Source organism: Nematocida homosporus (assembly GCF_024244095.1).
Source record: "Nematocida homosporus strain JUm1504 chromosome Unknown 4499, whole genome shotgun sequence".
Lineage (NCBI taxonomy): Eukaryota > Fungi > Microsporidia > Nematocida > Nematocida homosporus.
The window spans coordinates 22,687-50,175 of NW_026250676.1; the positions used below are offsets into that span (position 1 = coordinate 22,687).

Consider the following 27,489-nt stretch of genomic DNA (forward strand, 5'->3'; position numbering starts at 1 on the left):
CCAACTCAATCCCAACCTAACTCAATCCCAACATAACCCAATCTAAACTTAACTTAAACTAAACTTAACCTAACTCAATCTAAACTTAACTTAAACTAACCCGATTTATTACTATCTATCTATTGCTAGATGCGATTAAGTCTTACATTTGGTACTCGGCATAGGTCATATCGGCTTGCATTTCTTCCAGTGACTTCTTCTTGATTGGCTCGTGCTTCTTGAGCATGGCTAGAGTATTGGCTAGACCGAGCATTTCTTCTATCTTAAGAGAACTAGGCCGTTGGTCTTCATTTTCATTAGAAATATACTCATTAGTGTTTTTGTCGATATAACCAGTAATTAGCCCTTCCGAGATAGCCTTTTGTAAGAGAAAGACGGCACTTTCTTCTGAAACGCCTAAGACATTAGCTGCAGCACTAAGTGATATCTTGGTATAAACCACACCTACTCGACGAACGTTCTCCTTTTGTACGGCTGATTCCAGTCGGACTACTGCCTGATACATTCCATCCTCTTTTAAGATGCTTTTTGATTCCGCAACGGCTTGATTGAATAGATCTAAAGAACATGACTTAATGGCCAGCAGAATCTTCTGATAAACACCTAGACCAGGATTGTTTTGAAAATAAACCCGATTTGGATGCTTACCCAAATGAAGCTGAGTCAGAATATGTACTTTACGGTACTCCTGAGTAAACAAAGGATCTGTACTCTTAACAATAGCCTGGTTGACCATTTGCTCAGCCATAGCATACTCACCAGCCATAAGGTAAACTACACTAGAAAGATAATGAAAGACCGATGAATGACCAACATCAGCACCTTCTGGCAACTTAGTGTGTCTTAAGAACGTATACGCTTCATCGTATAACTCGCGGCGTTGGAAGTACATTAAGATACTATTAATTATTACAGTAGTGGTTTCGGCATTACGATACTCGCGATTTTTAAACAGACCGAGTAAGTAGTTAGATAGCATATTCTTACCCGTAGCAGTAGAAGTAATTCTTATTACAGTCCAAAGACTAGCTAAAACACCATCTAAAGCTCTTGTATCTCCTTTATCCATCTCAGCTAAAGTATCCATGGCAATCTTAAAGGCTTCTTCTTGCTCTCCTTCATTGATCAAAACACAAGCTCTTACTAAAGAGATAAGATAAGACTCGGGGCCGGATGGATAACTTGAATGAATTTCATCTACTTGACTACTGGAAAGGGTAGTGGCCAGTTCAAAAAGGTTTCTTAGGGCCTCTTTGGTACCTTTTAGAGTATTCTTCTGGATAGACTCGATACTTTCAATGAGTTTTTTCATAATTGAAATTAAAGTGGCCAATTTATGAGTTTGACTGGGTTTAGATGGTTTAGATGGGTGTGTTTGTTTGTATTTACTCAAGTTTAGGTTGTCTTTGGGTTTGGGCTCGTTTGATTGTGGTGGTTTGAGATGGTTTTATGATAGTTAGTGGTGATTTAGAGGGGTTTAGAGTGGATTTAGATGGTCAGTAAGTCAATTTGCACCTAAGTTGAGTTGGTCTGGTGGTGGTAGACTTGTCATAACATTGCTATAAAAGGAAATAATAGATTAGTTTGGGTGGTGTAAGGTAGGGTAAGGTAGAGTGATGTTTAATTTGGTATTGGGTTGAGTTGAGTTGAGTTGGGTTGGATTGTATTGAGTTGATTTGATTTGATTTGGTAATTGTAATAAAGGAAATGATTCTGTTGAGTTTGGGACTGATTTTGAGGTTGAGGTTGTAGTGTGCTTGGGTTGGGATGCGTTGGTTATTGAGTGGTGGGGTATGGTATGGTATGGGTGGTGTGATTTTGATTGGTGCATTCTGGGTTTTTATCTGAATGTTGTGGTGGAAAAGTTATGGAAGACAAACAGGAGCTGGAAAAGATAGCTAATGGTTTAGTGGAAGGAAATAAGGGAATATTAGCGATAGATGAAAGTCCTAAGTCAATGGAAAAGAAGTTTGGTAGTGTGGGCATTCCTAACACAGAAGAGAATAGGCGAAGATATCGAGAAGTGTTACTAACTGCTCCAGCTGGGATAGAACAATACTTGGGCGGTGTGATTTTGAATGAGGAGACTTTTCCTCAGAAAGATAGCCAGGGAAAGGCCTTTGTAACGACTTTACGTGAAAAGGGTATCTTTGTTGGAGTTAAGTTAGATAAAGGATTGTTGCCTTTAGGAGAAGGAATGACTGAGCAGATAAGTACGGGACTAGATGATTTAAGTGTGCGCTGCCAAAAGTACCGAGAAGGAGGAGCATCTTTTGCTAAGTGGCGCTCAGTCTTCTCAATTAGTAAGAGTATGCCATCTGAGGAATGTATTTACAAGAACTGTGACATTCTTTCAGAATACGCACTGATTTGTCAGAAGAACCGTTTGGTCCCAGTCGTGGAACCAGAAGTCCTTTTTGATGGTACGCATACGGGCGAAGAATGTGAAATTACCAGTGCATCCGTGATTTCTTGTTTAATCTACCACTTTAATCGAAAAGGTGTGCACATTCCGGGTCTATTGTTAAAACTAGGCTTTGTCACCTCGGGATCCAAAAATGAACGATTGAGTCTAGAAGAAGTTGCTTCTGGCACAATTCGGGCCTTTATGTGGTCTATTCCTCCTAGTGTACCAGGAGTAGTCTTCCTAAGTGGCGGCCATCCAGAAGATGTCTCAGTTGAGTACTTAAAGGAAGTTAATATGAAGAAGCGAGCATGGGGCAGTCCCTGGGTAATTTCCTACTCATTCGGACGGGCCCTCCAAGATAGTGTACTCCACAAATGGGGCAATAAGGACGAGAACAAAGCCGATGCCCAACAACTCCTATTGGAAAGAGCCCGCATCTGTTCCCAAGCCATAGCTAGTGATCAATAAACATCTTCACTTAAACTACTATCTAAATAGCCCAATACTAACCCCAACTCAATATCTATACTTTATTTGTACACACCTATTTACCCCTACTATCCCATCATCTTCATTCAATCCAACCCAATACTAACCTAATAGCACTAACTCATCTTAATACTACTCTAATATTAACTTAGTTTAACTCAACTTTAGCTCTACATAACTTAACTCAACTTTAGCTCCACACAACATAACATAACATAACTCAACTTAACTTCATATAACTCAACTTAACTTCATATAACTCAACTTAACTCAACCACAGAACATAAACTCAGTCCAATTCAATTCAACCTTAACTACACATAACATAACCCAACCACATAACATAACTCAACTTAACTCAACCACAGAACATAAACTCAACCTAACTCCACAACCCAACCACATAACTTAACTTAACTCAATCCAACTCCACATAACATATCATAAACTTAACTCAATTCAATAGAATAACTAAATTCAAACCAACTTGAATCTTTTCAATATTCAGAACAGGTTGGTGTTCTTTTAGTTTTTGTACTTAGATTTAGATTAAGCTGGACTAGTCTTAGATTATACCTTGATGGAATTGGCCAGACGAGAATAAAGAGGATTTGAAGGTAAGAGATGTATTGGAGAGGTGGATTGAATGTGAGATATAATAGAAAGATAGATATAAGCACGAGATGGAATTTTTTAGTATTGGGTTTAATATGGTCGGGAAATACGCAGTAACTGAGCAACTGGGAAAAGGAGCCACTTGTATTGTTTATGGGGGATACAATCGAAAGACAAAAGAGCCAGTGGCAATTAAAGCCGTAAATTCAAATAACAAAAGACATCTGCACTTGGCAGCCAATGAAATACGTGTGTTACAACGCATTCAGCACCCGAATATCATTAGGATGATTGAAACGGTTGAAACCAAAACACAAACATTGATTATTTTGGAAAAGTGCAAATTTTCACTATCTACAATTGCCCGATCGGGTAATTTATCTTATAAGGTAATTATTCGGTTATTTCGTGATATTTTAGTGGCATTACGTTATCTACATGGCCAAGGCGTCATTCATCGTGACGTCAAATTGGGTAATGTTATGATTAGCGAGCAGAATGAGTTAAAATTGATTGATTTTGGTCTCTCTAAAGATACTTTGTTTAGTGCGCCTTTGACTTTCTGTGGGACACCAGAGTTTATTAGTCCAGAAGTTTTAGAGCGTAAGCCGTACACTAAAAAAACAGATATATACAGTGCCGGAATGCTTATCTACTTTTTGGTTTTTAAATGTGATTATAGTCAAGTTAAGATTGAAAATGCCAAACACTCGGCCCAATACGGAGGAGTAGTTTGTTTATTAGAAAGAATGCTGGAAAGAGATCCAGATAGGAGAATCACGGCTGAGGAGGCTTTAGCTGATAAGATCTTTCATTCATTTATTCCTAAGATTATTGGGGTAGAAGGTATTAAGCCATTTCAGATGCCAACTAAGCTGGGAACGATTGAGTGTCTAGAGAATGGAGTGCGGATGTCAAATAATGACTCAGTCTTTACTATTCGACCGGGAATGAATGGGATCTATCAAAAATACTCTAAAACAGCCGAAGAGATCTACATTCCTTTTTCAGCGGTTGATTCAAAAACATTGAAGTTAGTGGGGTTTTGTTATTCTGTTTTGGGTTTAGTAAAGAAAAGAACACCAGTAGTTATTATCTTAACTGATCAAGGTAAGTTTTTCAAAATGATGAAAGAAGGGATGTATATCTACATTACTGATCAAGAGTATCTGGTTTGGCAAAATGGAGAAATCACGACCAAAAGCCTGAAAGATCAAAAATCAATAGAGACGCAGATAGCACGGGCTGAGATACAAAGTCTTATCTATGAAAGTATTCAGGCGCTTAATCGGAATGGCCGGACTCCACGGCCTTTAACTCTTGATAAACGAAGTGATAAAAGAGGTGATTTAAAGCACAGTATTTACCAGTCTGTAGGTATGCCATCGGTTGAGTCGACATCTTTGGCGAACTTAGTATCAATGCCGATAGTTCATGCTAAGACAGAATATGTGCCTATTTTTACAGATCAAGGCTGTGTTGTTCGGGTTGAGCCTTATTTGTTTACCATGAGTATGATGTGTGGCGAGTTTCTTATCTTAAATATCAAAGAAGAAAGTCTTACTCGTTATCTCAAAGGAGAAGCCAAACAAACTTATAAAATATCCGCCACCACTGATAAGATTGTGCTCCAACGAGTGCTGCTCTTTGAACAGGCGTTTTTGCAGATAGAGACCCTTTAGTGTAAGTAACAGACAGGCAACCAATAAATTGGTGTTTATTAAATGGGTTAAGTTAAGTTGTGTTAAGTTGGGTTGAATTAGTATTGAGTTGGGTTAAGTGGGGTTAAGTTGGGTTGGGTTAGTATTGGGGTAGTATTAATCAATAACACAGTGTTTAAGAGTGCTTCTTTTATGGTGCTTGGTTAGTTTTAGAGCTGGACACTGGTAGATAGTTAGATCGGTTAAGTATTGGTTGGCATGTCTCTGTCGGTACGGCTTATAATACTTCATGAGACACCGGTCGATCCATCGGGCAACTAAACGGTGTCGGTTTGGGATGGTGAATGAAAGATCAGCAAGAACCTTGCAACGACATATTGTTAGAAGACGCAAAGCTACAACTCCAGTTTGTCGGTTGGCCAGATTATAAAGATTAAGAGTAGTTAGATTGGGACAGTCTGAAATGCGCAAGTGCTTTAGATTGGGAAAGTGTTGGGTTAGAAGAATGTTAATAAGAGGGTTATTAATAAAGGAGAGACCAAGAGATTGTACGGAAATGCGAGAAGGCTTTTCGAGTCTAGAGTTTGCAGTTACTTTTGGTATTTCAAGTGTGACGTGGCTTAAATTGATCGTATGAATACTCGGAAAATGGCGATGAATCTGATTGCCATCCAAACAGAAGGAAAAGTAACGCGACTTTAACTCTAAATCACCTATATAGGAATGGGCAAAACACTCGCCAAAACACTTGGATAGCTCAACAGTCTCAGGCAGACTGGCATCTGATTGGGGGTCTTCAGTGATCACTAGCTGGCGCAGCCTGGGAAAGTGAGAGACAAACTTCTTGTTGAATTCGGCTGCTTGCTCGGCCTGTAAATTGTAACTTGGTCCTTCATTGGGTATCTCGATGTAGCAAGTAATATCGTAATCCACTGTGCCATCAGGTGATGTGCTTGTTGTGTAATGTGTCGAATCAAGATCTACATTCTCAGGTAGAACGTTAATTACTAAAATCGTGAGTCGGCGGGCCTTTATAACTTCCGGTACTGTTTGTATAATTTGATCAATGATAGAAAACCCTTTCAGATCTACATTCCTTAACATCAGTATACTAAGGTGAGGGAATGTGCTGCTGGAGCTAGGTATTGGCTCAGACATCTCTAAAGTCAGCATTTCAGCCGGCTTCTTAAGAAAGCATTGAATTTTGTCGCTCAAATTGGCTAAAGTAGTTGTCAGTGTACTGCCTAGTTTCTTTTGGCCTCCAGCCTGGATACTACATACTCCAAGAAGTAAGATAAGCAACAATCCTAATCTCATAAGCAAAATAAAAAACCAAATCCCTATCTACATTGGGATATAATCGGATCTCCAATTAGATTGATAGATCACTCCAGCCAGCAGCATTCTACCAACACTAACCCAATTCAATTCAATACCAATCCAATATTCAGTTTATTCAAAAAGATTAGCAACTTTCTCAAGATTAATAACGTCAAAGAAACCCAAGGTGATTACAACAAGAACCACCAATACAATCACTGCTAGAATTACTAAGCAGGGAACCAACCAGTTAGCTCCTGTCTCAGTCGTTTTCACACCAGGCGGATCTATATCTATCACAGTCATAGAAGGGGAAGGTTGTGGAGACGAATTAAGAGTTGGATTATTAGTTTGATTGGTTTGAGTAAGGGGTTGGTCCAATAGAGGTGCCACTTCTGGGGTAGCATCGACTGGCCTAGCTTCAGTTTCTAATGTGTCTGGTGTTTTACGTAAGAATGAAGGCACAGCTGCCACTAAACCTTGCTTGATCGTACTGGATTTAGACGTCTTTTCATTCTGACTTGAACCTCTTTTATCTTTAGGTTTCCTATGTAGTATCTTTGCCACTCTATTAAAACCATTGGATTTCTCCACTTCTACCTTTTCTACTGTCTCATCATCATCCTCACCAATGGGATTAGAACTCTTGGTGCTTTCATTTTGAGTAGTAGCAACTGTCTTACTTGCAGTAATGGGGGTATCCACTTTATTCACTTCTACTTTCTCTACTTTCTTCTCTTCTACTTTCTCTACTTTATTCTCTTCTACTTTCTCTACTTTCTCCTCTTCTACCTTTTCTACTATCTCATCATCATCCTCATCAAAGGGATTAGAACTCTTGGTGCTTTCATTTTGAGTAGTAGCAACTGTCTTGCCTGCAGTGCTGGGGGCGTCCACTTTATTCTCTTCTACTTTCTCTACTTTCTTCGGCTTCTCCACTTCTACCTTTTCTACTGTCGTCTCATCATAATCCTCACCAAAGGGATTAAGGTTCTCGGGGTATTCTTCTGGACTGACATCACTATTTTCATCATAGAATGGATTCTTCGAGGTGGTACCGGCTTGATTGGGCTGGAGTGACTTGGGGTTTGTCGTCGCGGCAAGATTCGCCATTCTTCGTGGTCGTGGAGGTGCTACAGGATGCGGATTTTCATTATTCGCCATTCTTTGTGGTCGTGGAGGTGCTACGGGATGCGGATTTTCATTATTTGCTAATTTAGTGCCTTTCTCCATGGTATTAGATGCGCTATCATTGCTGAAAGCGCCCGAGTCGTCTGAGAGAGCGCTAAGACTTCTTTTATGTGATGGTGAAGTAGAGGATGCATTTTTACTGTTAGCTGGATCTATTTGATCTTTCATAAGTTTTAACTCCACGAAAATTATTTATCTGACAGTAGTTTTTTCCTTATATGGTAATAAAGACAATATTTTATATTTTGAGACTTTCATTGGGCACATACTCAGATTATTAGTATTAAACAAACTGGCTTATTTTGAGTAATTATATCAGTTGTTTTCTGCGGTCCGCCATTTAAACTCTCGTATTTATTGAAATTTCAGGTCTATTTATAGACAGGAAAATTACCTAATAAGGAAATTTTCTTCCCGCCTTTTTAGATCAGGTATGTTCTGCTAGGAACATACAACAATATCTACTAGCCCGGTTTACTCCTAGTGACATCATATACATTCACAGCCAATACAGAGGGCATATCTTATCACTCTAATCCAAAACTAACCCAAAACCAATCCATTCTCATTATTTATTGAAATAAAGCAGCTATCTTATACTAATCCAATCTATTATTAACCACGTCTTAAATACCTTGCCCAGTTAGGTGCTTTGTAATGTCTATGCCGCTATACATTAATACAGCAACTAGTATTGTGATTAGTATAGCTAACCCAAAGCCGCCTGTAAACAAAATAATGCCTGATTTAGACAAGAATCTAATAAGCTGATTAGGTTGAGTCTGGACATTGATGTCTGACATAGGTTTCGCAGGGTGTTGTATTGTGTGCGGTTGTAAATCCGCGTTCATGTCTTGAGAATCTGCAAAAGACAAGGACCCTCCGCCAACCGGTCTCTGTGTGTCCAGGCCTTGCCATCGCAAACTGTCTAGGCCGGCTAAGTCAAGCTCCGGTTCCATTGTAGGATCATAATTTGCGCGCCATCCAATGCCAGCCCATGGATCGTCGGTCGTGTCATGATGTTGCGAAGAAGTTGTGCCAGTATCTGTCCCCGACGAAGTAGTAGTTACATCATGAGGTTGTTGTTGTGGATTAATGGGTGTAGTTTCTGTTGGTTGTGTTACTGGTGGTTGTGGCGTTGGTTGTGCTACTGGCGGTTGCTGTACTGTTAGTGTTGGTGTTGGTTGTTCTATTTGTACCGGGGTTGTAGCAGTCGTGGTAGCGGCTATAGGTGGTTGGTGAGCATCGCTTTCGGTCGATGCACCAACAACTGGCGGAACATTCCCATCTGTAGTAGTTGTTGTGGCATCAGTTGCAGCAGTTGTTGCATCAGCAGCAGGGTCCACAGTAGGAGTTACTACCTCAGTTGTAGCTTCTGCATTAGCAGCTGTTGCATCAGTTGCAGCAGTTGTTGCATCAGCAGCAGGGTCCACAGTAGGAGTTACTACCTCAGCTGCTGGTCCTGCATTAGCATCAGTTGCATCAGTTGCAGCAGAAGTGCCAGCAGCTTGTGCGGTTTGGTCGCCGGCTCCTACATTAGTGCCACTAGTACTAGTACTAGGAACAGCAGTAGTATCTATTACACCGACAGGACGGGGAAACAATTGATCAAAGCCATCCTCCCAAACAACAGGATAACCATCTCCTTCTTTAATACTTATCTTGTTTTTCGTGTAATTAAGTAGATACTGTTCCTTGTTTTTCTTTATCCTTTCTACCATATCCTGATCGTTGATCCGTCTAAACATAATCTTCTTGTTATCATGTTTAGCAAGATACTCCTCTTTAGCCTTCTTTAGTAGTTTTAAGCGTTCTTCACGCACGGCAGCATCATTTTCATTAGCCGGCTTTTTGTCTTTCTTCTTGAAACCCAATGTTTTCTTGGATACCATTAATCCAAATCGCTACTTTTTTTTAGTTTAAAGAGATCAAATTTCCTTTTTAGGAAATTTTTGCTAGCTCATAACGGGTTAGTATTTCAGAATTTTAATTGGTAAAATCAAAACTAACTCAAGATATTTTCTAAAAAGCTGGTCAATCATTTATTTTTAGATAGTGCACAATCAATAAACCATTCATTCAAACATAAAATACTAACCCAAACCAACTCAGTACTAACCCAACACAGTCTAATACTAATATAAACGTTAGAGTCTACTTATCAATTGGGATTCTTTTGCAGATACAGATTCATATAGTGCATAGCTACTATTGCCCCAACGCCTATCAATAAAACCAAAATAATGTAAAACAAAAGTGACACAATTCGGGCTTCCTTATTCGGTTTGCACTTCAGCACAACCGCCATTTCACTCACACATGCCAAAATACTAACCCCAACCATTACACCAACTATAATTGATTTATGAACTAGAGTTACTGAACTACCAGTTAGAACTTCTACCAGTAGATAAGCAAACAAAATCATTACGCATGTACCAACCACCCTATACATCAATTTAAATGACCAGCTCATATCATTATATAAACCATCCAGAATCGAACTTTGATAGTTAGCTCCTCTTGCTAGCATACTAATAGCAAGTAAACCCAAAACCAAGCCAGTTCCTACTATGTATCCTATAAACGTATCACTAGGCACCCCATAAGTTGCAACTATGCCAATGCAACCATCGTAGACTAACTTCACCAGAAAGTACCAACCCAATCCCCACCAAATGTACTGTGTTAAACTAATGAACAAAGAAGTCGACTCTTCCCAAGTCGCTAGCTTACGACTTGGTTTTATCCAGATCATATCTTCTTCCTTCTCCATTATCTTCTTCTCCACTATCTCGGGCATCACCCAACCTTTCTTTGCTTCGGCTCCAGTAGATGCACCCAAGCTAATTAACTTGCCATCTTTCCAACTCCGATTATCATTTAATGGATGAACTGTACTTCCATCACTTATCAATGAAAATAGTTCAAATATTGTCTTTGGTTCATTTTTCTTGATTTGAGATTGTGATAATAATTCTTGAGTTTCAGCTATCTGAGACATAATAACCAATCACTAAAAATAAAACTATTTATTCTATGCATTAATTTGATTTCTAGATTTTGCCTAATTTGGTAATGTTTCCCGATTAGGAAAGAGCACAAACAAATATTTCGAGATTCAAACCGAGTTTAATATCCATCAAACAATCACATTACCAAACAATTCAGTAATAAGCAGTGTCTTTGCCTTCTATACATACATACAGCCTTTTTAATAACACTACCACTAACTCAATGTCAACTCAATACCATGTCATACTAACTCAACTCAATACCAATACCAATACCAACTCAATACCATACTAACTCAATACCAATACCAATACCATACTAACTCAACTCAACCCAACACAACTCAACCCAACACAATACAATACAACACAACACAACTCAATACTATACCAACTCAATACAACACAATACAACACAACTCAACTCAACCCAACTCAATACAATACCAACTCAATACAATACCATTTAGCGCTGGACATACTCAATCATAGAGCAAATAGCCGCACAACCAAATAAACCCGTGCCCAGCTTAGCATACAACATAAACCGACGTTCCGCTCTTAAGTTCTTCTTTCGAGCCACCAAGTCTATAATAGCATGCACAGCACAGGACACTCCACTAACATAAGATATAATAGTAATAACATGCTCCTTGGCCATTTCGTTAATGCGATTATAAGAAATGTAGATAGTCATACTCGACCCCCAAAAAGACAGTAAATAAGAAACATACCCATGCATCAGACTATTCGAGTGCCGCAAAGCTACAATCCCAACTACTTGCATAATCCAAGAGATCACACATAATCCCTCCGTATAGGCATAGTTCTTCCCCGTCCACCGCACTAAAGGCATAGCTAAAACTGCCGCAGCAATCTTAGTCATCCCTTCCATGTACCCGTGCAAGGCCTTATCCCGATTGACCACTCCTAAAACCTTCACTTTCTTATCTACCATCCCAATCAACTTAACCAAACCCAAAGATACCATATAAAATACATAGCTCACCTTATCCAACATCACCTTAATCATCCGATCACACCTTCCCACCTGCCCCGTCCTTTCAATCAGTACTACATCAATGTAAATCTTAAAACAAGAACTCAATGTAAAGGCCCCCGTATAACTAAAGACCTTCGCTAATAACCCCGGACTTATTCCCGACAGACTCACTGGTGTAGCCACCACACTATCTGCCTCTTTCGGTAAGAGCAAAGTCAGTCCTAAAACCAAGCCCTGAGCCATTATCGTCAAGTACAGAGCCGGTAAACACCCACCGGAAATACAGTACGTATTCTGAGCTACAAAGGAAGAGAACATCCCAGCGATTTTTCTAATAGTACTATAACGATTGGCCCGATCCTGATTACTCTCCCCATAAAACCTCTTATCAGCCACAATCATACTGGACCTAAGAGCACTTAATATCTCCACAACAACCGTTATTATCAAAGACCTTTTCTTCATCCCAATTAATAAACCAGTTCCTAATAACTCACCTAAAACCGAAAGACTAATACTCCCTAACAAACCCAGCTGATTAACTAGCACAGGTACTATCAAAGAGAAGATAAGCATAGAATAAAGCCACCAAGGTATAATCCGATCAACAATATCTTTAGTTGTGAACCCTTTTTCTTCAACTAAGTATACAGACATAAAGGGAGTAATTGGTCTAAAGTTACGTCCAATGATTAGAAGAGTTCGTAGCATCTTAGGCCGAAAAGATTTGCGGACTAATATGGCTGAATCTGTTGCTGCTAAGAGTAAGTACTTAGAAGTACCCCAAGAAATTCGAAATAAGATAGTGCAATTGCATAGTTTATCGAAAGAGTACAAACGTAAGCCGCGTAATTATAAACCTAGTTCAGCTGATGAAATTGAGTATCGAGGTATCTTTCAAGAGTTAAAGATGGTGGCTATTAGTTCTGAAGAAGTCAAACGTAAAGCTCAAGAAGAGTTATCTAATTTAGAAGATATTAGGGAGTGTGCTAAAAGTGTAGCTGAATCAAAGAGTGATATTAGGAAGGAAGAGTTATTGGAGATGCTTAAGAGGGAAATCAGTAAGGGAGAGGATAAGATTACTAAAATAGAAGAGCAATTAAGAGTGATTGTTAATCGAGAAAGAAAAGATAGTGTCTTACAAACCATTCAAGAGAATATCAATCGTATCTCAGAAAAGATCGAACAACTGAAATAGGACTTGATTGAGTTGGGTTAGTATTGATTGGGTTAGTATTGGGTGGTGGGATTGAGTTGGGTTAGTATTGAACTGCTGCTTAGTTAAATAAAGGATTAAGTGCGTGTTTATTGAGTTAGTATTAAGTTGGTATTAGGTTGGTATTGAGTTAGTGTTAGGTTGGTATTGAGTTAGTATGTATATGTATGTGTAGGTGAGTTACTATGTATGTGTATGTGTATACGTAGTTGAGTTAGTGAGTGGTTGGGCTGGGATTGGGTTAGAATGTGCACGATTGCTGAGACGGACTGGTCTAGTGGTTATGATCCCCGCTTAGGGTGCGGGGGGTGCCGGGTTCGATTCCCGGGTTCGTCCTTTTTTTGACTGGAGATTGGGTGGCCATGCAAGTTTGTCTGAGTCATTTGGGTGCTGGGAGTGTTAGCCGGGAACAGGGCAGGAAATTGCAGCGGTATTTGAAAGGAGTGTTGTTGCAAAGTAATGGTTTGGGTCGTTTGCTTTTGGAAAGATTAGAAGCGGATGGTCGGAGTAATTGTGGACGGGGAAGTAACCGTACAATCAGTGGGGGAGTAGAGAATGAAATTTGTACAATGTTTGGTGATGGTCGGTTCTTATCTGTTGCTTTGATTCCTGAAGGTGTACAGCCCATTAAAGTGCTGGATTTAGCTCTACAGATGGAAGATAGGCCTGGATTTGTGCGGCCTTTATCATTGGTATACCAGCCGCAGTTAGAACAGTGGCAGGGGAATGGGTTAGAGTACCAAGTAGGTGGTGGACATAGTAGTGGTAGGTATAGTAGTGGTGGGAGTTTAAGTGAGTCTTGTGATACGGTTGGAGTGATTGAAGTTTCGGCGACTGGAATTACTTGTTGGTCGAGTAGTGGAGGGCCGAGTCAGAAAGTGGAGGGTCGAATTGGGCCTTGTTCTGTCTATGGTGCTAATACTCTGGCTAATGAGCAGTTGGGAGTGTGTATTTCGGGAACGGGCGAGAGTTTAATTAGGAGTGGTATTTGTCGTAAAGTAGCTGAACGAATTAGTAGACATGAATTTGAAGAGATTAAAGATGATTTAGTTGAGTTTATGGCTAAGGAATCGGAATTTCCTTATTTGGGAGGTGTAGCGATTTGCCGTAAAGATAAGAATAGTTTGTTTTTGATTCACTTTCAAACGGCTGAGTCTTTTATTTATGGCTATCTGGTTAATGGGTTAGTCCATACCCAGTACCATTTTCAAGACCGAGGCGTACCATACGTGTCTGTGTCTATTTTGAGTTGATATTGTGTTGGGTTGAGTTGGTATTGAGTTGGGTTGAGTTAGTATTGAGTTGAGTTAGTATTAAGAAGATATAAATAGAGTGACGTAGCCTAAAATAAAGATTGAGTTAGTTGAGAGGTTATTTTGTTGACACGCTATCTAATTGATCTGCTATTTAATTGTGCTGAAATTATAATACTAACTGAATGCTATCTGAATACTAACTGAATACTAACCTGGTTTAATTTGGTGAAGACAATCTAATCTATGCCTTAATTTCAAATACAAAGAATTATCTTTGCTTTTAGATATGGAATGCGAATCTATGCCAATTCAACAACCAAGGAGTATCTATGCTTTAAGTAACCCTTCTTTTCTCTTTTGCTTTATCTATAGTATTCTGAACTTCACTTATAGCATATCTATCCATAATTATGAAGTGGCTGAAAACAAGTTTCTGGCTATTAAGGATGAGGTTTATGTGGCTACACAGTGCAGTCATATGAAGACACTATCAGCTAGTGCTAAAACAAGCTCGATGGCTTTGGATGCGGCCTTCTTTAAAAGCACAACCCTGAAGAGCTTCTTTTCTGGTGTGCTGACGGTCTATCTGTTACTTATGGTGCTTAAGATCTGTTACAAGAAACTCCTCTGCTCACTTGGTCGGCCTAAATGGATATCTGTGGTCTATGCTTTTGCTCTGGCCTTTTATCATCTGACGTTTTACTTGATTGTTGTTCATGGGTACTCGCATCTGGGGATTCTATCTGGTGCCTACTATACGGCCAGATTTATTCTGGGCGGTCTTCACTCCTTTCACACCTACTACTTTGGCCAGCAACTAAGCTTGATGTTTCCTGATCCCACTCGAGAACATCGCAGCTACATTAACTTGGCCAGTATTATGGCGACTATCTCTGGCTCTCTAAGTATAGTGTGCGTCTCTCTGAGTAATTACTTGTTTAGCCCTTGTACTTCGCTTGGGTTTGGGCTCTTCCTGGTTCTTCAAACCGTTCTGGCCACTACCTGCATTCTATGGATTAGCTTCCGAGTTGAGGACAAGCTTTGTGCCAATAGTGAATCTAAGCTACTAAGTGTGGCCCCTCAGAATCCGGGGCTGGAGATAGACCTGCAATTGATAGAGTCTTCAACTGTTACGGCACCTAACTCAACAAGCCGGGTTAAGAAGTGGTTAAGGCAGTTTAAAGACGATCTGTGCTCTTTGGGGTTTTGGCTAGTTGTGCTCTGGCCGGTTGTTTTCTTTATGTCGGGAGTTAATGGCATCTTGTTTTCGCGTAGTTTACTGTTTACAACGGATGTGGTCACTTGGCCTTATTTGCTGTTTCTACTATCGCCATTGCTGGGATCTCTACTGGCCTTGGCCGTTCAGCGAGTTCTTTCGCATGGCCTGATTCTGTACCTTGGGGCGTGTGTGTGTTTGTGCATCCATTTACTCTACTTTGCGGTTTCCTACTTACATGATCCGAGTATGATCCTTTATAACCAGATCCTTCTTTCTCTATTCATGATTGCCTTTAACTTCTCATTCGTGCCGGGAATCAGTGTTATCCCAATTTATATTGGCGGTCGTTTGGCTTCTTCTTACATGCTTCCTCTGTTCTATACGGCGATGGAGACCTGCGACTGCATCTTTGCTATTTTGTTCCCAATTTGGTACTCTTACTTAGATAGTGGGGTTTTTCTTGTTTTTGCGCTTTTCATGTTCGCCAGTCTGCCACTGATTTATATCTCTATCAAAGCATCACGCTCTGAGCAAAGAAGAAAGGGGGTAGTAAGTTGAGTTGGGTTATATATAATTGGATTGGGGTTGGTTCAATTTATTGACTAGTATTGGGTTAGTATCATGCTGGTCTTTGTACGGAGTTCAATGGCAACTTGTCTTGAATTTTGATTTGTTTTTTTTGGTATATCATCCAATCATTAGAAATCGATAAAATTTCCTTTTTAGGAAATTTGACGTCAGATTTTTAAAATAAATTACCAATGAAAAAATCATATTATGGGTTATAGACTCGAATCTTACTATGGACAGAATGATCTTTATGAATTAGATAAGAAAGTTCTGGATCGACGAAGAGGTGTACAAACTGCTTATAAGATTGAAACCTCTAAAGATGGCAAGGATGTCATTCTACCGGATGCGAAAGAATACCGCGTATATCCTAAATACACAGTTAACAATAACACCAAGATCTATGACATGACTCAAAAGGAGATAAAAAGCCTATATGACTTTTGTATGCCGGATGGCCCAACTAAAAAGGCCGATCCAACCTTAGCTGAGAAGAAGACGGAGCTGGCCAATATAGTTACGAACTTCGCCCAAAAGGAGACTATCGAAATATCACAGAATTATATGAAGAGCCAGACAGTTAAAAAGACCAAAGAGGAATTGAAGAAAGCCGATGAACTAGCGAAAGTTATCTCCAGGTCAAACTTTAGGCTAACCTTAGAAGATATTGATAATGCGACAGAGCCAATTCCTGGGAATGTCCCAGCACGTATTACAGATAAACTTCCGAATTGGTTTCTGTGGGAGCTCAAGAATACGTTTAAGATTGATACAGAGAAGAAGCTTTCTTTGGTGCGTCTCTTTCTACCTGAGCCTAAACTGCCCCCGTTGATTACTGAAGACCAAATGAAGGTGATGGATCAGGAAATAACAACCCTTTTGGGCCAGAACCCAATCAACACTTCTGCGGCCTTTATCGACCGAAATAAGTACAACAACCTGTCTTTCCGAGAAAAACAACTTCTTTTCCGAGCTATTCAGAGACTGCCGGATATTATCAAATTAGATGCTTATGACCTTCCCAATTACCTCAGTAGTGGGAAAGGACCCGAGCAGCGAGATAAGGTTCGCCAGGCTCTTACCCATATCTTTACCCATGAACATCTAGGAATCAGACTGTTAGATGAGAAGAAAAACGAACAGCTTACCAAGATCAAAAAGCTGAAAAGACAACTGATTTTTCAAACACCTTATCTGTACCCTAAGTTGTTGAAGCACTATGATGAGCTAACCAAAATCCATTACCTGCAGAAAGACTGTACCAGCCATGCAGCTTACTTTGGCACACCCTACAAGTTCCAGGTCCTTGATTCGTTCCAAGATATTAAAGCGCTTCGTGACCTAATAATTCCCTCTAAAGAAGAACCAGCGTACAACCGATTCGTAATTCTACAGCCTCCAAGTGTGGTAGACTCTGATTCAGTCAGAATTGCCGCTGAGCATCCTTTCTACATACCTCAACTAAGTCTGTATGGCCATATCGCCCAATCCCTCAATAATCTCACTAGTGAGCTGCGATATACTGATGAGTACATCCAAAGGATTCATTCTCTCGAAGACCAGTTGATACTGGCCAAACAAGAAAAAGAGGCCGCTCAAGGAACGCCCCAGGCTGCGGCAGCGGCGGCTGCCTATAAAGCCAAATGCTTTTCGACTTATATGGCGATCAACAATATTTACGACAGCAGACTTCCACGGCCTATCAGCTTCCTTAATCAGATCTGGTATAAAATCAAGAGATCAACGCACAAGTTCTTTTTGGGTAACTACAATCTCCTTGCCGACTATCAGCAATCTCCCTCTAAAGGTATGAACTGGCTTCACAAGAAAATGAACAGTCTCAACAAACGATCCGACTTTTTAGATATGCTGATTGCTGATGATACTGCTAGCAAGCAAAAGTTATACCAAACTCTCAATGGATCAGTAAAGACCTTAAGCGATGTACTGGATCGGGTTTCCCTACGCGAAGAAAAGTACGAAACCCAATCAATGAGTGCTCTCATGAACACACTTCTTTTAGTTATGGGAATCTTTGCTGTGATGTTTGGATCTATTATTTTATCTGATCATGTTCTTGGAAGTATCCAAATCGTCCCTGATAGTATTTACATGCAAATACTTACGCTTGGGAAAGGAACGATGTTACTGGGCACCGGTATATTATTCTTTATTCTGAATTCTCTGATTCATGCCATGTATATTTATGGTTTCAATTTCTATATTTTCATACAAGTCCCTAGATCTAATTATTTCTTAAACCAGATCATCTTTGTGCTTGCTGTTACCTTTATTGCAATGCTTGTCAGTCTTTCCACCACCAAAACTGACCAAGCCGTCCGCAGTGGTATTGTTATCATTATAGCTTCCTGCTTAGTTTTGATGTTAATTGTTTATGACCATGCGATTATCAAGTATCAAGAAATGAACTCCAAGGACACCAAGCTTTCACGGAAAGACAGGAAAGTTCGGGTTAGGCGCAAAGTCACTCTTTTAGCCACCCTCACTATATGTCTAGGTGTCCTCTTCATTTTTGCATTGGCCAACTATACTACTCTCAAAGCTCCGCTTCTTGCAGCAGCTGCTAAAGCCAACAACCTCCCCACAACCCATGCGCCCACCATCACGCCTTTATCATAATAAACCTGGACCGTTTGTTTATTCCATATCAATCAAATAACTCAACTCAATTTAACTCAATCTAACATCAACTTAATTCAACTCAACTTAACTCAATCTGAAACCAACTAAACCTAACTAAACCCAATACCAAAAACACTTTACCTGCATAATCAATAAATTGAACCCAATACTTAACCCAATATCAACCTAACACAACACAACACAACTTAATCTTAACTTAATCTTAACCTAACTTAACTCAACCTAACCCAATATGAACAGCACCTTTTATTATACCATACTTAGTCTTTTAAACCTCAGTTGTAATTGCACTGCCTGAACTTTCCATTGAGAAGTCCTTAGTACTAGCTGGCTTCTTATTAGTCTGGATATATCGCAGCAGCCACCAGCCAAACAGGCCCTGCATAAACGAACAGACCATGAAAATAGCAAACATAATCTCACTGCCCAGATTATTAATAATCAAATCACCACCCATTATCAAGCCAAAGGATATCAACCAATTACAGAGAGACCCTAATCCAGCCGCCAAAGATACGTTCTTCTTATCCGTCAGTACTAATGAAGGCAACATCCATGGCAGTCCAGCTAGCATAATCGAAAAGAAGAAGTAGTACAAACCCGCTCCCCACCATCGACCAACCTCAAATCCATCCATAAAGAAAGGCACATAACTCAATCCAGTCGCAACTGAAGAGACCAGAATAATCCACGTGAATTTACTAGGACAAACCATCATTAAACCCACACCAGCCACTGCTCCTAACAACCCGGCCAAATCAAAGAATGTCTTAGCCGGCCGCATGGCCACCAGATCAGTACTATTGAACACCAACTTCTTAGCATTGACCAAAACAGGATTAATACCTGTTAACTGCTGCAACACATGCATCACTAAACAAGAACCAATCAAAAACAAAGACATTCTATCTGTTCTTCTCTGACTCTCATAAGAAGATCCATCGGATATCAAAACAACCTCAATACTACTCTTCTTCTCCTTAATATTCTTGACAAACAGGAGACTAAGTACCAATGAGATTGTACTAAGCAAAGTTGTTAAGTAGAAGATTAAATACGAGTAGTCACTAGGCACTATATCAACCAATCTACCCTGCAACATCACTCCTACACAGATCAGTAAACCATGGGCCGTACACACTTTCTTGCCTACGTTTTCCGGATGCACGGCCATATAGTAAACCATGCACAGGCCACAAGCAATTCCACTAGCCACACCAACCAAGAACCTAGTCAGTGTCAGAACAGCGATGTTATCACTGTGTGGCAACACTAATCCTGAAAGGGCAAACAAACCCGCACAAATCACAAACAACTCCTTGAAACGACTATGAGCCGATTTCTTGTACAAACCCGCAATGAACAGACCCATTGAGAAGATAAATGCGCCAATAAACATGGCCGAAGTCACATAGACCCAGCGATCTAACTTACTCAACTCCACGAGTACTCCTGAATTGGACAAGATCTTCCGCACACCAACTTCACTGGTATTAGTTAAGTTCATTCCAAAAAGCATTGGCAGAGCTAGTAGCCCAGAGGTTGATGCCCATCTTTTTGTAGCTGAAAGACCTTCGATTGAACTATCGCGTTCAACCAAAGTCCTATCTTTGTTTGTAGTCATATGGGGTATGAAAATATTTAGCCATATACGGACATGTTCTCCTTCCTTTTTGGGGTGTCTTATTCTTCCTTTTTGGGATTCCCGCCCAATTTACCTAATTAGGTCACTTCCCGGTTCGTCATCCAGCCGGGCCTGTGCATTAGACCCAAACCAGGCCAAATCCATTCCAATCAGTCAAATCCAAAGATCAAACAGCATCAAACTTAGCCCAAATCAATTCCAAACCAAGCTACTAACCCAATACTAACCCAATGTCAATTAAATACTAACTAAAGACTAACTCAGTTTATTCTTATTCTCAATCTGATTATGATATGGACAGGACAAAGAAGCCGGTAAGAAGTAGGAATAGGCCGCGCAGGACCTTTTCACGTAGTGATAGTTTGGTTGAGAAGTTGTTCATATCAGGGGAGAATTACTCAGCTATTTATGTGATTGAAAATGAAAGATGATTCATTAGTGCCCCACCCCTTTAACCCGTGACATCCGTAATCACTTCCCAATCGGGGCACTCTTTGAAGTCTCTTCTTTTGGTCTATTTGACACGTAATCTTTCCCGAATCACCGCAATATACCAAAAGTGGTAATATTGCGTGATTGCTATAAGTGTAAATAAACGGAGTAAAGAAGGAGTATGCAAGTAAAGAGAAGTATACAAGATATTGATTCAACAATTAGAGAAATGGACCAGCAGTACGATGCTAACTTTGGGGAGTGGGTGCGTAGCGAAGAGAACCTAGATATTCTCGCTGCCAATTTCAAAAAGTACATTACTGAATACACCGACGATACTTTTGCTGCCGTGCTGACTTGGGTCACTGGCCAGTGGAAGCCACTATCGAAGATTCTTCTCCTAAAGAAGTTATTCGCTGCCGGAATCTTCCTCTGCCGAGAGAAGGAGAACTCCGATACGCCGCGCAAGAAGATCCAAATACTTAAGAAGGTTGTTGAACATTGGACACCCGCTGATGTCTCAGATTTAATTATAGAGTTCCTAATAGATATGCAGAAAGAAGAGAAAAAGCTCTTTCTGCTTTGGCTGCTTGAAGACTTTGACCATCGTAAGCTGACTGAAATCTTCATCCGTATCGACAGTATTGTCGATTGGTCCCTCAAGATTAGCATTATTAAGAAGAGCCGTAACTTTTCAGAATTCCCAGAAGGCAACTAAGACAGCCCAATCCCATTCCTAAGCCAATTCCAGCCAGAGCTCCAAACCGAGCACTTTGATCTAAGTGCCGACTGCCCTCTACTACTTTCTCTTTGGATAAGCTTAGGAGCAGCTTATACTCCTCTGACCGACGATACAATGCTGCTAGTCGGTCAATTCGATATGAATACTCTATTAAGAGGTCAAAAACCTCTTCTCTTTCCTTATCTCGCAATAAAGCGCAAAATAGTGTAATACTTTCTTGCTCAGTCTTTGTGTACGTCATGTTTGTTTAAAAAGAATTGGACCTACCCTTACCCAGACCTTTGCAGATAGCAAATGCCTCTTTGCTTTTGATACGACTACTTTTCGGTTTCACAATTTCCACTTCGGCAAAGACTTCTTCTAAATCAGCAACTAGTTCAGCCGGTGATTCACCTGTAAATACTTTCGTAATAAAGACTCCATCAGCTGCTAAAACTCGTCGACAAATCCCTAAAGATGCCCCAATTAGTGAAGCTTGAAAATATTCATCTAAATCATGCAAACCCGTTACTTCCGGAGCTCCATCACAAAGAATAAGATCTACTTTGTCTGGAAATCGTGATAAGATCATCTGCACAGTCTCTTCTGTTGTAATATCTCCTTTAATCACCTCAACACCTTGAATTGGTTCCATTTCTTGAATATCAATTGCTAGAATCCGGCAGTTATCCGTTTGACTAGCCACTACTTGACTCCAACTTCCCGGTGCAGCACATAAATCAACCACCCCCCGGGCTCTTTTCAAAACCGGGTACTCCTCTAAAATCTCCATCAATTTATAAGCACTTCTAGCCCGATATCCTTCTGTTTTAGCTTTCCGATAGTGAATATCCCTTTGCATGACTTATGAATTCTGAAAATAATTAGCGTATCTCTACACTCACTTCATCCCATCTTATCTCATCTTATCTCTACACTACTCAATAGAATACAAGATAATATTCAACTCAACTAACTCAATACTCAACTAACTCATCACATCACAATACAATACAATACAACATCAACTTTAATTAACACAATCAATACTCAACTAAACTCAATACTCAACTAATTCAATACTCATCTCAATACTCAACTAAACTCATCACCCAACTCATCACACAATACAATACCAAACCAAACTAATACTAACTTAAACTAACTTAACCTAAACTAACCCAATTTATTCCTCGTCCTTAGTTGGCTCCTCTTCAACTACTTCCTCTTCAACTACTTCCTCTTCAACTACTTCTTCACCTTCTTCTTCTGGACCAGAGAACTTAACTCCTTTGATAAGTTCAACAATCTCATCCAGAGCTTTACGATCTCCATCTTCCTCCACTCGTTTTACTAAGTCTTTAATGTTAATTCCTTTCTGACTTAAGACTTGAGTGATAGTCTCAAGATCGTAAGAAGGTTGTCCTCCTTTGTTAAGAACTTCACCTCGGCCCCTAATAATGTATCCTACTGGTTTGTCATCCTTATGGAAGACGGCTGAAACATCAGGAGAAGAGTAGTTGATAACTGTTCCTTCTTGACCCATAAAACTGCAGTTCTCTACTTCAGATACTGCTTGTGTTCGATATCCTAAACCAGTTAAAGCTTGTCCTAATTTAGCTGAATTGTCTACTTTAACTTCTTTCTTTTGAATCATCCTTCTTGGTGCTTTCTTGCCTCCAATACGTACAGCTTGTAGCGGTCCCTTCATTGCAATTAAAAAAATCAACTGAATATGTACTGGGGCGGGTTGTGAGGGGGTTTGGAGGTGTGCTGAGACTGAGTGCTGGATGTATTAGTAGTTGGTTTGGTCTGGGATTGAGTTTTGGAGAAGTTGGTGTTGTAGGAGAATTGGGAGGTAGAGATCGGCAAAAGTAACCCCCTGCAAATGTATTATAAAAGGATGTTATTGGTAAGTTAGCTTTTGAAATAGAAGAATTAAGTTGAGTTTGGTATTGAGTTGAGTTTGAAGTTGGTATTGTGTTGGTGTGGGTTTGGAGAAGTTGGTATTGTATTGGGGTTTGGAGAAGTTGACTGTTGCGATTTGCTTTTTTGTCGGTTGGATTTTGGTGGTGATAAACCTTGTTGGTCTGTTTATTTGTTTTGATTTGATTTGATTGTAATAAATCACCTAGATAAATATATATCTTATTGGGTTAGTATTGGGTTAGAAGGTATATGAGGTGTTATAGTGGTTTATTGTATAATGGTTCAAATATTACCTGGTTGCTGGCTTGGGATGGTTTATTTGGTCTTTACATCTTGTAGTTGACTTAATACTAACTCAATCTATAATTTGGAAGTTAATGGTTCTTTAGATAGAAAACAGTAAATTATGATCTTGCTCTTTTTTCTCTGATTTTGGTTTATCTTAAATCTTATCTCTAGTAAGTATTGGGTTGTGTTGGTATTGGGTTGTGGTGATTGGGTTGTTGATTTTAGATTGAATATTGCTTTGTTAAGAGTTATTGAGTTGGGTTGGTACTGGGTTAAGAATTATTGTTTGGTTTTTGGCTAATAAGTTTGGTTTTTGCTTAAACCTTTATTTGACTTGTCATTTCCTTTTTGGGTAATTTCTTTTTTATGATTATGTCTAATCAGAGAATGATTGATAGTTATTCGTTTAAGAGCTGGTATTTTGGCGCGACTGGATGTTGGCTGATTAAGTTGTGTGCCTTGTTGGTATGCTTAAATGTTATTGTTGGTGCTGGTGATATTGATGGTATTGATAGTACACCAGTGCATACGCAAGTAGATATTCCTGGTCAAGAGGAAATAGTTAAAGCTCTAATTTCGATTGGCTTTTGCTTGAATGAGTCCGCCACGGACTTACACTGCCTTCCTTATACTACTACGCCAGTAAATGAGTTGTCTTCTGAATCTAATCCAATTCCGAACTCATCGGATCACCTGCCAAAAAATGCTCCTCTGTATGTAATAGAGCGCATGATCTCACGTCTTGATTTTACCTTACCTTACTATCAAGATTTAGTTAAGGTTACTGATGATTTGGAAATGTTAAGAAAGATTGGGGTTTTAAGGGTTGACACGGCCCGAGTTAATTACGCTTCTTCTAATCCACTTTTCCATCAAGAGAACTTAATGGTACTTTCCCGAGTTGTTAACCTGTTTGACTGTAGATCTTTGGAAATTTGCTTTGGTGATAATCAGGATATGGATGTTAATGCTAGCCAGATGTATTTTGATGTCTGCCAGCGAGAAGCACTGGAAGTAACCAAATGGGCTGAATATAAGACTGATTGCACACTTGTATTTCTAAGCAAAACCAATAGCAGTATCTCCAAATTGATAGATAGTGGTATTGTCTTGTTGCGGCCGATGTCAGGTGTCCGTCTAGTGGAGGAGGAAGCCAAAGATACTTGTCTTATTGGCCGATTGCCATTAAAAGATGGATATAGGATCCACCTGCACGATTTGCCCGACCCAATTGCCCTTGATTTTGGCTTTCTACAAAACCCTTCTCCTCGATGCAGTATGATTGCTATTAATGAGAATAAGAATAAGAAAGCTACTGTAACGGGACTTGAGCATGCTATTGATAACCATCCAGACATAACTTTGTATGTGAGTTGGCAGTTCATCCGTAATTTAGATGAAAACACTGACTTGCAAATCCGAGTTCATACTATTAAAGGGCTGGATGTTGAGCTGTTCTCAATTAATCCACTATTTGCCCCCTCGCCAAGTCAAGCGCCCTATAAACCCCGAATATTTGCTACCAAGCTTGTTTCTAGCATCGCTCCTCTAATGCCATGTGATCCAAATGATCCCTATATCCGAGCTTGCTCCCTTGATGCTTATCCCAAATACGGAATTGTCCCGAGTGATGTCACTTTTGAGTATGAGATGCCTCGACTTGATTTGTCTACTACCTTAAACATGCTTCATTCCATTGATGCATTGCCAGAAACACTAGCGGATACTGAATTGAATAATGTTTACTGTACTGGTCATGATCTCAGCCTCCCCGGTTGGACTCTTCAGGAAACTGTTGACATTCGACTTGATGTTGACAACTTAGGAAACCTTCTCCAGCAATACCAACGCTCCTACATTAACCACTTCTGTCAGAATATGAAATATCGGGACATCAAGATTGCCGGAGGACAAACCCCAACTCAAAAACAAGTCGACGATTGCCTTCGACTTCTAGCCCTATTCCGAAATCTTAAGACCCAAAAGCTCGAGATCTTGAATGTTCGCAATGCCAATCAAGATGCCACCATGTTTGATCTGCCTGCTATAAAGGAAAGGATTGATCGGCTGGATAAGTACCGTCTTGAAATTAAGACTTTGATCTTAAACAATGTTGATGGTGCGATTATTAATTGGATAATGGCCCGTTGCATGTTTGCCGACTTGGTGGAAATCCAAATTTTGAATCAGCACTACCCTACCCTTGCCATCGTGCAAATACTCGCCCTCCCTATTGCTGAGAAGATCAAAACACTCACACTCAACAACATCCATGACTTAACTGAAGTTAAACAGTACCCGCAACGAGTGCTAAGCAAGGAGTTCTCAATGTTTAGCTACGTAAACAATGCAACAGCCGCCGGTAAAACAACTCAAGACCTTGGTCTAGAAAAGGTGTTTTTACAAGTGCGTGATGTTGTTGGCTCAACATGTGGCGGTATTTTGCCTGAGTATGCGGGCTATGGTATTAACGTACCCACTATGCTATTTGATGACTATCTTCTAATGCTATCAACAAAGTCTGTTGTTAACCGGACCAACAAGCTGGAATTTCTTCTTTACGGTGCCACTCTAAATGCTTTGGTATCGGATTTCACTAACTGCCAATCCCGGCAACTGCCAAACCAAAAAAGCTCCATTACCGAACTTTCCGTCTGCTTTACTGACAACCTGCCTTTGGCTGAGCCTACTTTAATAACCATTATTCGCTGGGTGGCCTGCCGATTTAAAGATGTGACTACTTTACGACTAGTGAATGTTACAACATCTACAAACGATCTTAATGTGATGAGGGCCCGTAATTATCTGATCTGTGGATTAGATGCGCTCAGTAGTATTTTCTTGGAGAATTCCGACCTGAATAGTCCTGTTGATTCATCTGTTGAGTTGTTAATCCGACCTCACCGAATTGGCCTCTTGGCCAATGTCTCTCAGCCCGAGCCTGAAGCTATTCAAATGTCATACCCAATGCTACCCCAACTATTAGCCCACATTGATCACCTTAATGTGCTTACTCCCAGTACGACTGGACCTAACAAGGTTCTCTCGGCGGTTCTGAAGCGTTATCAGGACAATCTAAACAGCTCCGAACCCTTTGAGTGTTCCATTTGTTGCAGAACGCCTTTGGTCCTAAATAGAAGCGAACAAACTTCTAACCAAGTGCAAACTGAGTCCGTGCCTACACTTCAATCTGATTCCTTAACTCACCTCACCATAATGTGTTATTTCAAATGTGGGCATGGCGTCTGCAGTAATTGCGTGATTGGTATTCACAGCCGGCCTAACAATCCGTGCCCAATTTGCCGTAATCCCAATGTGTGTGAGAACATTCACCGACTGGTAAGTGCCCCGCTATCTTGTTTTGTCTTTGCTGACGACAGTCTCAACACGCCAGCCCCACATCCCGATTGGCCTAACAACCTCGCCTGCAGTGACGAACAGGTATATTTGTACCTCTCTTATCGAGACGGTACTGGCCTTGCCGTCATATTCGATGGTGAGGTGGCATACAGTGCCCCAGGAGAAATCCACGTCATTTAGTCTAAGATGAATAAATCAACTTGGTCAACAGCTCTATTATTTGGCCGACTTAATGCTGAAATTAGCGTTAGAAGATTTCATCGGATAATCTGTTCAGTAGAGAGTCCCTTGGTAAATGGAAGATATACTGTTTTCGACTTCTTTGTCATTACGAGCAATTTGATCCTCGGATTACCTCCCTCCTAAATTGTTAATTTGGTGCGGCGCTTTTGATTGCTCGGCATAATATCTTATCTCTGCACCGAAAGTGGGCCATACTGCTAATAATAGTCTAGTTGGGTTAGTAGCGAATTGGATTTAGTCTGCTCG

General features: G+C 40.1%; 18 protein-coding genes across 18 annotated transcripts; 8 read left to right on the forward strand and 10 right to left on the reverse strand.

The window, feature by feature from the left end:
* Nucleotides 1-142: 142 nt before the first annotated feature.
* NEHOM01_1229 (26S proteasome regulatory subunit N3) lies at nucleotides 143-1,312 on the reverse strand (the record flags this gene model as incomplete). The annotated part of the gene is made up of 1 exon (XM_051490107.1): nucleotides 143-1,312. The coding sequence occupies one exon, from the start codon at nucleotides 1,310-1,312 to the stop codon at nucleotides 143-145; it is 1,170 nt and encodes a 389-aa protein (XP_051346067.1).
* A 555-nt stretch (nucleotides 1,313-1,867) lies between these two features.
* NEHOM01_1230 (fructose-bisphosphate aldolase, class I) lies at nucleotides 1,868-2,875 on the forward strand (the record flags this gene model as incomplete). Its single annotated transcript, XM_051490108.1, has 1 exon — nucleotides 1,868-2,875. The coding sequence occupies one exon, from the start codon at nucleotides 1,868-1,870 to the stop codon at nucleotides 2,873-2,875; it is 1,008 nt and encodes a 335-aa protein (XP_051346068.1).
* A 731-nt stretch (nucleotides 2,876-3,606) lies between these two features.
* Nucleotides 3,607-5,193, forward strand: NEHOM01_1231 (uncharacterized protein; the record flags this gene model as incomplete). Its single annotated transcript, XM_051490109.1, has 1 exon — nucleotides 3,607-5,193. One exon carries the CDS (start codon nucleotides 3,607-3,609, stop codon nucleotides 5,191-5,193), a length of 1,587 nt encoding a protein of 528 aa, XP_051346069.1.
* A 135-nt stretch (nucleotides 5,194-5,328) lies between these two features.
* NEHOM01_1232 (uncharacterized protein) lies at nucleotides 5,329-6,489 on the reverse strand (the record flags this gene model as incomplete). Its single annotated transcript, XM_051490110.1, has 1 exon — nucleotides 5,329-6,489. The coding sequence occupies one exon, from the start codon at nucleotides 6,487-6,489 to the stop codon at nucleotides 5,329-5,331; it is 1,161 nt and encodes a 386-aa protein (XP_051346070.1).
* Nucleotides 6,490-6,624: 135 nt separating this feature from the next.
* NEHOM01_1233 (uncharacterized protein) lies at nucleotides 6,625-7,851 on the reverse strand (the record flags this gene model as incomplete). The annotated part of the gene is made up of 1 exon (XM_051490111.1): nucleotides 6,625-7,851. One exon carries the CDS (start codon nucleotides 7,849-7,851, stop codon nucleotides 6,625-6,627), a length of 1,227 nt encoding a protein of 408 aa, XP_051346071.1.
* Nucleotides 7,852-8,309: 458 nt separating this feature from the next.
* On the reverse strand, nucleotides 8,310-9,575 carry NEHOM01_1234 (uncharacterized protein; the record flags this gene model as incomplete). The annotated part of the gene is made up of 1 exon (XM_051490112.1): nucleotides 8,310-9,575. The coding sequence occupies one exon, from the start codon at nucleotides 9,573-9,575 to the stop codon at nucleotides 8,310-8,312; it is 1,266 nt and encodes a 421-aa protein (XP_051346072.1).
* A 269-nt stretch (nucleotides 9,576-9,844) lies between these two features.
* On the reverse strand, nucleotides 9,845-10,687 carry NEHOM01_1235 (uncharacterized protein; the record flags this gene model as incomplete). The annotated part of the gene is made up of 1 exon (XM_051490113.1): nucleotides 9,845-10,687. One exon carries the CDS (start codon nucleotides 10,685-10,687, stop codon nucleotides 9,845-9,847), a length of 843 nt encoding a protein of 280 aa, XP_051346073.1.
* Nucleotides 10,688-11,163: 476 nt separating this feature from the next.
* On the reverse strand, nucleotides 11,164-12,411 carry NEHOM01_1236 (uncharacterized protein; the record flags this gene model as incomplete). Its single annotated transcript, XM_051490114.1, has 1 exon — nucleotides 11,164-12,411. One exon carries the CDS (start codon nucleotides 12,409-12,411, stop codon nucleotides 11,164-11,166), a length of 1,248 nt encoding a protein of 415 aa, XP_051346074.1.
* A 28-nt stretch (nucleotides 12,412-12,439) lies between these two features.
* NEHOM01_1237 (uncharacterized protein) lies at nucleotides 12,440-12,898 on the forward strand (the record flags this gene model as incomplete). The annotated part of the gene is made up of 1 exon (XM_051490115.1): nucleotides 12,440-12,898. One exon carries the CDS (start codon nucleotides 12,440-12,442, stop codon nucleotides 12,896-12,898), a length of 459 nt encoding a protein of 152 aa, XP_051346075.1.
* A 380-nt stretch (nucleotides 12,899-13,278) lies between these two features.
* NEHOM01_1238 (uncharacterized protein) lies at nucleotides 13,279-14,169 on the forward strand (the record flags this gene model as incomplete). Its single annotated transcript, XM_051490116.1, has 1 exon — nucleotides 13,279-14,169. One exon carries the CDS (start codon nucleotides 13,279-13,281, stop codon nucleotides 14,167-14,169), a length of 891 nt encoding a protein of 296 aa, XP_051346076.1.
* A 289-nt stretch (nucleotides 14,170-14,458) lies between these two features.
* On the forward strand, nucleotides 14,459-15,949 carry NEHOM01_1239 (uncharacterized protein; the record flags this gene model as incomplete). Its single annotated transcript, XM_051490117.1, has 1 exon — nucleotides 14,459-15,949. The coding sequence occupies one exon, from the start codon at nucleotides 14,459-14,461 to the stop codon at nucleotides 15,947-15,949; it is 1,491 nt and encodes a 496-aa protein (XP_051346077.1).
* A 219-nt stretch (nucleotides 15,950-16,168) lies between these two features.
* On the forward strand, nucleotides 16,169-18,601 carry NEHOM01_1240 (uncharacterized protein; the record flags this gene model as incomplete). The annotated part of the gene is made up of 1 exon (XM_051490118.1): nucleotides 16,169-18,601. One exon carries the CDS (start codon nucleotides 16,169-16,171, stop codon nucleotides 18,599-18,601), a length of 2,433 nt encoding a protein of 810 aa, XP_051346078.1.
* Nucleotides 18,602-18,893: 292 nt separating this feature from the next.
* Nucleotides 18,894-20,249, reverse strand: NEHOM01_1241 (uncharacterized protein; the record flags this gene model as incomplete). The annotated part of the gene is made up of 1 exon (XM_051490119.1): nucleotides 18,894-20,249. One exon carries the CDS (start codon nucleotides 20,247-20,249, stop codon nucleotides 18,894-18,896), a length of 1,356 nt encoding a protein of 451 aa, XP_051346079.1.
* A 634-nt stretch (nucleotides 20,250-20,883) lies between these two features.
* Nucleotides 20,884-21,420, forward strand: NEHOM01_1242 (uncharacterized protein; the record flags this gene model as incomplete). The annotated part of the gene is made up of 1 exon (XM_051490120.1): nucleotides 20,884-21,420. The coding sequence occupies one exon, from the start codon at nucleotides 20,884-20,886 to the stop codon at nucleotides 21,418-21,420; it is 537 nt and encodes a 178-aa protein (XP_051346080.1).
* On the reverse strand, nucleotides 21,377-21,685 carry NEHOM01_1243 (uncharacterized protein; the record flags this gene model as incomplete). Its single annotated transcript, XM_051490121.1, has 1 exon — nucleotides 21,377-21,685. One exon carries the CDS (start codon nucleotides 21,683-21,685, stop codon nucleotides 21,377-21,379), a length of 309 nt encoding a protein of 102 aa, XP_051346081.1.
* Nucleotides 21,686-21,691: 6 nt separating this feature from the next.
* Nucleotides 21,692-22,285, reverse strand: NEHOM01_1244 (tRNA (cytidine32/guanosine34-2'-O)-methyltransferase; the record flags this gene model as incomplete). Its single annotated transcript, XM_051490122.1, has 1 exon — nucleotides 21,692-22,285. The coding sequence occupies one exon, from the start codon at nucleotides 22,283-22,285 to the stop codon at nucleotides 21,692-21,694; it is 594 nt and encodes a 197-aa protein (XP_051346082.1).
* Nucleotides 22,286-22,609: 324 nt separating this feature from the next.
* NEHOM01_1245 (uncharacterized protein) lies at nucleotides 22,610-23,134 on the reverse strand (the record flags this gene model as incomplete). Its single annotated transcript, XM_051490123.1, has 1 exon — nucleotides 22,610-23,134. One exon carries the CDS (start codon nucleotides 23,132-23,134, stop codon nucleotides 22,610-22,612), a length of 525 nt encoding a protein of 174 aa, XP_051346083.1.
* An 878-nt stretch (nucleotides 23,135-24,012) lies between these two features.
* On the forward strand, nucleotides 24,013-27,180 carry NEHOM01_1246 (uncharacterized protein; the record flags this gene model as incomplete). The annotated part of the gene is made up of 1 exon (XM_051490124.1): nucleotides 24,013-27,180. The coding sequence occupies one exon, from the start codon at nucleotides 24,013-24,015 to the stop codon at nucleotides 27,178-27,180; it is 3,168 nt and encodes a 1,055-aa protein (XP_051346084.1).
* Nucleotides 27,181-27,489: the final 309 nt, after the last annotated feature.